The sequence below is a fragment of the Zingiber officinale genome, chromosome 1A (assembly GCF_018446385.1).
Source record: "Zingiber officinale cultivar Zhangliang chromosome 1A, Zo_v1.1, whole genome shotgun sequence".
Classification (NCBI taxonomy): Eukaryota; Viridiplantae; Streptophyta; class Magnoliopsida; order Zingiberales; family Zingiberaceae; genus Zingiber; species Zingiber officinale.
Window position 1 is genome coordinate 181,669,954 of NC_055987.1, and position 5,787 is coordinate 181,675,740.

The 5,787-nt window shown below is 44.6% G+C and overlaps 1 protein-coding gene across 1 annotated transcript; it reads left to right on the forward strand.

Annotated features, from left to right (window-relative positions):
* The first annotated feature begins 247 nt into the window (after positions 1-247).
* Positions 248-4,630, forward strand: LOC122038560 (homeobox-leucine zipper protein ROC8-like). Its single transcript, XM_042598359.1, has 10 exons — positions 248-812; positions 917-1,034; positions 1,174-1,362; positions 1,797-2,255; positions 2,335-2,436; positions 2,522-2,725; positions 2,812-2,989; positions 3,091-3,359; positions 3,433-3,522; positions 3,775-4,630. Exons 1-10 carry the CDS (start codon positions 718-720, stop codon positions 4,147-4,149), a joined length of 2,079 nt encoding a protein of 692 aa, XP_042454293.1. The 5' UTR covers positions 248-717; the 3' UTR covers positions 4,150-4,630.
* The last annotated feature ends 1,157 nt before the right edge of the window (positions 4,631-5,787 follow it).

Consider the following 5,787-nt stretch of genomic DNA (forward strand, 5'->3'; position numbering starts at 1 on the left):
ATCAGGATAAAATCTTTTTGGTGAATTTTACGGCCAAATGCATGTCTGGAGTGTAGTAACGTACGTAGCGGTTGCTGCTGGATGTAGATGAAGAAAGAGCAAGGGAGTGATAGGAGGATTTGAGAGCAAAATGAAAATGTAGGAGAAGAATTTGGCGGAGTAAAATAAAATCATTGTGTAGTCTACAAGTAATAAATTACGTAGATATGGTTTGGAGAGGAGGATAATTATATATGGGTCCAAAATCCAGCAATTTTAAAGCCCCGGCCTTTTAAATCGCGTCAGTTGCTGTTAGCTTTAAATACAGAGAGAGAAAGGGAGGAATTCTCGGTAGCGTCTTAATAAGGGGAGAGGCCGAGACGGAGCCGGTCGAATCCGCCTGGATTGCGGCCGATATCAGCGATGCGCATACCGCCGGTTTCCTCATTTGGCTCGCTCGACCAGATCATGAGGAGACTGATTTGAAAGGCGCCACCTTTAGGAGGAGGGGGAGGGGGAGGAGGAGGAGAGGAACACGAGGCGGCGGAAGGGAGCGTTGCGACGCCTTGGAAATAGACGCCATCATCTCGCGCGATCGCTTAGCGGATACTCACCTGTAACCGCTTGAAGTCAGAGCAGCAGTGGCAGTGGGAGTGAGAGAAAGAAAAAAGGAAAGAGGAGAGAGGAAAGAGGCGGTGCGGGCGTTGGGAGCGGCGGACGGCGGCTGCGGCGGCGAGGATGGACTCCGGCGATGAGCAAGATGTTCCCGACTCACAGGGGAGGAAGAAGCGGTATCACCGGCATACTCCGCGCCAGATTCAGGATCTCGAAGCGTATGCTCTGTTTCCTTGTACCATTCTACTCGCTTTAGAGATTTTGATGGTGTTTGTGTTGCGGCACTGGCTTCGCCTTCTCATGGGTTTTGTTTGTTGCGTAGGATGTTTAAGGTGTGCCCGCACCCCGACGAGAAGCAGAGGATGCAACTGAGCCGGGATCTGGGGCTGGAGCCGCGGCAGATCAAGTTCTGGTTCCAGAATCGCCGGACGCAGATGAAGGCAACTAACCTCTCTTGATCATTTTGTTTTCCATCCTCTTTGGCTTGCTGTTCACGATCCCCAAATTGAATTTTGATACGGTTTTGAGATAAAAGGAGCGACCTTTGGCGTTGTTTGATGGCACTCTGCTACTTTGCAGGCCCAACAAGAGCGGACGGACAACTGCCTCCTCCGCGCCGAGAACGACAAGATCCGGTGCGAGAACATCGCCATGAGGGAGGCGCTCAAACACGTCATCTGCCCCTCCTGCGGCGGCCCGCCGTCGAATGAGGACTCCTACTTCGACGAGCAGAAGCTGCGCATGGAGAATGCGAGGTTGAAGGAAGAGGTAAACATCAAGCTCACTACCCTTGTTTGGAAATGAACACATATTATTGCTTCAGTAGACAATGGCTCCAAAATATGGCAATTCAATCATTGTTTGAGTCAGAAATTGCTGCTCTAATGTATCTAGAAAGAGATTGAATCACTAAATCGGTTTCTATTCTCTTGGAGTAGAACTAGTTTGCCAGTTGTTATCAACAAGTCGACAAATCAAGAGGTCACTTTTGTTTTGCTACTTTGGCTTTAAACGGGTGATCCTTTAGTCACCAACACATGTTAATCTAATTTTAATGAAGATTAAATAATCATAAATATGTCATCGTCATTTAATTGTACAGTATTAACTTCATGAATTTTGTTGTTGAATGAGCACCATTGTTACCTGTGATAATTAAGGTTAACTATGTTGCCTCCCTTCCTCCTTGCTACCAATTGCAGCTCGATCATGTCTCAAGTATGGCATCAAAATACCTCGGAAGGCCAATCACCCAGCTTCCCCCAGTTCAGCCACTATCCATATCTTCACTTGACTTATCGGTCGGGGGATATAGCAATCCAGGATTAAGCCCCTCTCTTGATCTTGACCTTCTCTGTCGGAGTTCTTCTTCGGCCTTTCCATATGCTCCAACAGCAACTTCCGAGCTTGAAAAGCCTCTAATGGTGGAGATGGCCACCAATGCAATGGAGGAATTCATCAGGTTAGTGCAGACTGATGAACCCCTCTGGGTGAAGTCGGGCAGCGATGGAAGGGACATGCTTCAACTTGAAACTTATGAAAGGATGTTCCAGAGGCCTGGCCAACAACTCAAGTTACTGGATACTCGAATTGAGGCATCGAGGGATTCAGCTTTGGTCATTATGAGTGCTTTGGCATTGGTTGACATGTTCATGGATGCAGTACGTTTCCATCTTGATTGTGTAGAGGGCACATGATCTTCTTAAACGACATTTTAACTCGAATTTGATTATGTTTCAGAGTAAGTGGCAAGAGTTGTTTCCCACAATAGTTTCCAAGGCAAGGCCTATTGAGGTGCTGGCTTCAGGAATGGCAGGAAGTTCAAGTGGATCGTTGATATTGGTAATGTTGCATTACTTGAAACTCTTGTAATTGTACCAAACACTGTTCCTTTATGCTACATACTGATCTATCCAAGAGAATGCAGATGTATGCGGAGATGCAAGTTCTTTCACCAGTGGTTCCAACTCGTGAGTTCTGCTTTCTTCGCTATTGCCAGCAAATTGACCAAGGAATGTGGGCAGTAGCTGATGTTTCGGTGGACTTTCCTCGAGATAATCATCTTGCTTCGCAGTCAAGGAGGCTTCCTTCTGGTTGCTTGATCGAGGAGGTGCCTAATGGCTATTCTAAGGTATTGGCATACTGTAAAGTGATGATAGCTACGTCTTTCTCCGTTCTCATAGCTTAACTGAACAGCATTTGGTAATCTTGATGTAGGTCACTTGGGTTGATCATGTGGAGATTGAAGAAAAAAATCCAGTTCATGTTCTCTTCAATGACCTAATAAGTAGTGGTATGGCGTTTGGGGCGCAGCGGTGGCTCACCACTCTTCAGCGAATGTGTGAAAGATTTGCTTGTTTCTCTGTTGCTGGAGTTCCAACTAGAGATGCCGGAGGTACATAATATTTCCATTGCAATCTGTAGCCAAATATAATGGTGACAATCCAAATAACTAAATTCTAGATGATTGAATGATTTGTTAAAATGTTGTATCAGTTGCTCCGTCACCCGACGGTAAGAGGAGTATGATGAAGCTTGCTCAACGAATGGTGAGCAACTTCTGTGCCAATGTTGGTGCATCAATTGGTCATAAATGGACGACTCTCTCGGGACCTAGTGACATAGGAGTTAGGGTTACACTTCACAAAAGTACTGATGTTGGCCAGCCTAATGGTGTCGTTCTCAGTGCTGCAACTTCTATTTGGCTTCCTATATCACCTGAAAGTGTCTTCAGCTTCTTCAAGAACGAACGAACTCGAACACAGGTTCAAATGCTCAACTCCCCCTGTTGTTTCCGAATAATGTAACTTTTTGCTGTATTTTTCTTCTTCTTTTCAGTGGGATGTTCTCTCGAATGGCAACACTGTACAAGAGGTGGCACATATCACAAATGGATCCCATCCAGGGAACTGCATTTCCCTTCTTCGTGTATGTCTCCTTTCTCGATCCCCGTTAATTTCCTCTCCCTGATTGTGTTTGTATGAAAGGTCACTTCATTAGATAGATTGCAAACCAAGTTGTGTTTCAAAATTTTGCTAGATAGGTACTTGCCTAGTTCTGATTACCTTCACCTGCAAATGAATGCCAACTACTCAAGTTATGAAGGCTAGATTGTAATGAAAACAAAGCATCCAGTGTCAGAAAGTTTTAATTGCCTCTTTTATGATGGTGAATAAATAGGGTCTCAACTCAGGGCAGAACGCCATGTTGATACTCCAAGAGTGCTTCACTGATGCATCGGGCTCGGCGGTGGTTTACTCTCCTATCGATCTACCAGCGATCAACATTGTCATGAGCGGGGAGGATCCCTCCTACATACCCATCCTGCCTTCAGGCTTCACCATTCTTCCAGACGGACGATCGACAGGGGGACAGGGGGCATCATCTAGCTCAAATCCTATGGGTGGGTCATCAGGCTCGCTGGTCACCGTGGCTTTCCAAATTCTTATGAGCAGCTTGCCTTCCGCAAAACTTAACCTGGAGTCAGTAATGACAGTCAATAACTTGATAAGCACCACCGTCCAGCAAATAAAGTCTGCCTTGAACTGTCCTTAACTCTGAAGAGAGAATTGACGGGCTAGTTTTGTTCTTCCACTTCTCTCCTTTAACTTGCAGGTATTTGAAGCTGGCATTGAAGAAGGGGATTAACGTGGGGTATCTTTGTTGGTTGGTTGGACTTGAATGCCTTCAAATCCTGGCCTTAAATTGCAACTTTAAGATGCTGGTGCCACTCTCAGTACATCCCAATTTTTTTTCCCTCTCTTTTTCTCACAGGAATCAGTCAGGCTTTAAATTTACAAGTTGTTAATGAAGGAGTCAAGAACGCACCATACCTGTTTCTCCTCTTTCAGCTCTTTCTTTTTCAACGTTTTTAGATTTCCCCCCTTTTTTAGGATTAATTTGCTCACTCTTCTTTTGCTCTCCTCACTCCAGTCCTATTTTTTTTTTTCCTTCTCTTTTCTTCATGCAGCAAGTGGTTATGGTTCGGGTATTGACTTCTGTCCTTGAGCATTTATTAATGAGCATTTACTTGCAAGATGGTGTAGATGGTCTATGGATTCATTATGAATTTATGATGACTTTGGGAACAGTAAGAAGCATCTAAATTGAACTTGAAATGTGGTACAATGGTCCCTCTGATCACTGTGGCTTAGCGTGGCTTCGATGTTGTGTGATCTGCTAAAGGGCCATGCCTTCTAGCTTTGCATTAGCTGTTGAATTAAGGTCTCAACCTTTGTTACATTCAAGAGTGAAAGGTAACGTGCTTGCTTTATTGGTGTGTACTCTTCATTCCTCTGTTCCGTTTCCATGGCTATTGAAGAGCCAGCCAGCCAGCTATTCCACACTTTACTAGCTATTTAATTAGCTCATAGCAAGTTAGCTGATGTGTGGCACGAAGACAAGAAATCTTTTATTCGAGAAAGTAAGCAAAGGCAATAAGCCAACAAATAACACACATGCAATAAGTAATTTGATCTTTATCTATTCAAAAACCAGCAATTGAACTTTGGACAATTGCATCCTCTGGCATAGCGACAAAATTTAGAGGAGCAGTCGACAACCTTCTCGTCTCCTTAAAGCAGCAATTGTAACGGCCTGAGTAGGAGTGCGGTGCCAACAGCTCTGGAGTTGCATCACCAGCGGAAGTGACGGGTAGACAACCTATTTGTCTCCTTAAAGCAGCAATTGTAATGGCCCGAGTGGGAGCTCGGTGTCAGCAGTTCTGGAGTTGCACCATTTAGGGGACCCAGTTACGAAGCCATTGACATTTCCAATTTTTCTAGTGCCCCGTTTTGGAGTAGGTTTGGATCCATAAATTGCATCCCTTTTCAGTGAGAAGCAGATTTTGCAACTTCTTGTGTTCCTGCAGTAGTGAATAGAATAACTCGCCAGCACCAAACAAAACTAATTTACCCTGCATTTTAGTCTTTCCTCTGCCTTATGTCGTCTTGTAGAATGGACATTGACCTCACCTATACAAAACGAAACAATGATCAAACGATGGAAACCCATTCCTGAATTCAAATAGTTGTGGAGGTTGATCCTACCCCACCATATAGGAGGACCATATTTTTCTCATCCATTCCTCCCCAGCAAATACTTTGTTCATTAGATTGTTGACCATTAGCTGGAAGCAAGATGTCATGAGAGTTAATTCGTGCATGGTTAGGAAAGCTACGTTGGAGCCAACAT

What these genes read in the sequence shown, in the direction of transcription:
- LOC122038560 (XM_042598359.1), top strand. Translation starts at nt 718, where the DNA reads ATGGACTCCGGCGATGAGCAAGATGTTCCCGACTCACAGGGGAGGAAG. An exon ending in TTGACATGTTCATGGATGCA is followed by an intron (nt 2,256 to 2,334) that starts GTACGTTTCCAT and finishes ATTATGTTTCAG; the next exon opens with AGTAAGTGGCAAGAGTTGTT. An exon ending in ACGAACGAACTCGAACACAG is followed by an intron (nt 3,360 to 3,432) that starts GTTCAAATGCTC and finishes TCTTCTTTTCAG; the next exon opens with TGGGATGTTCTCTCGAATGG.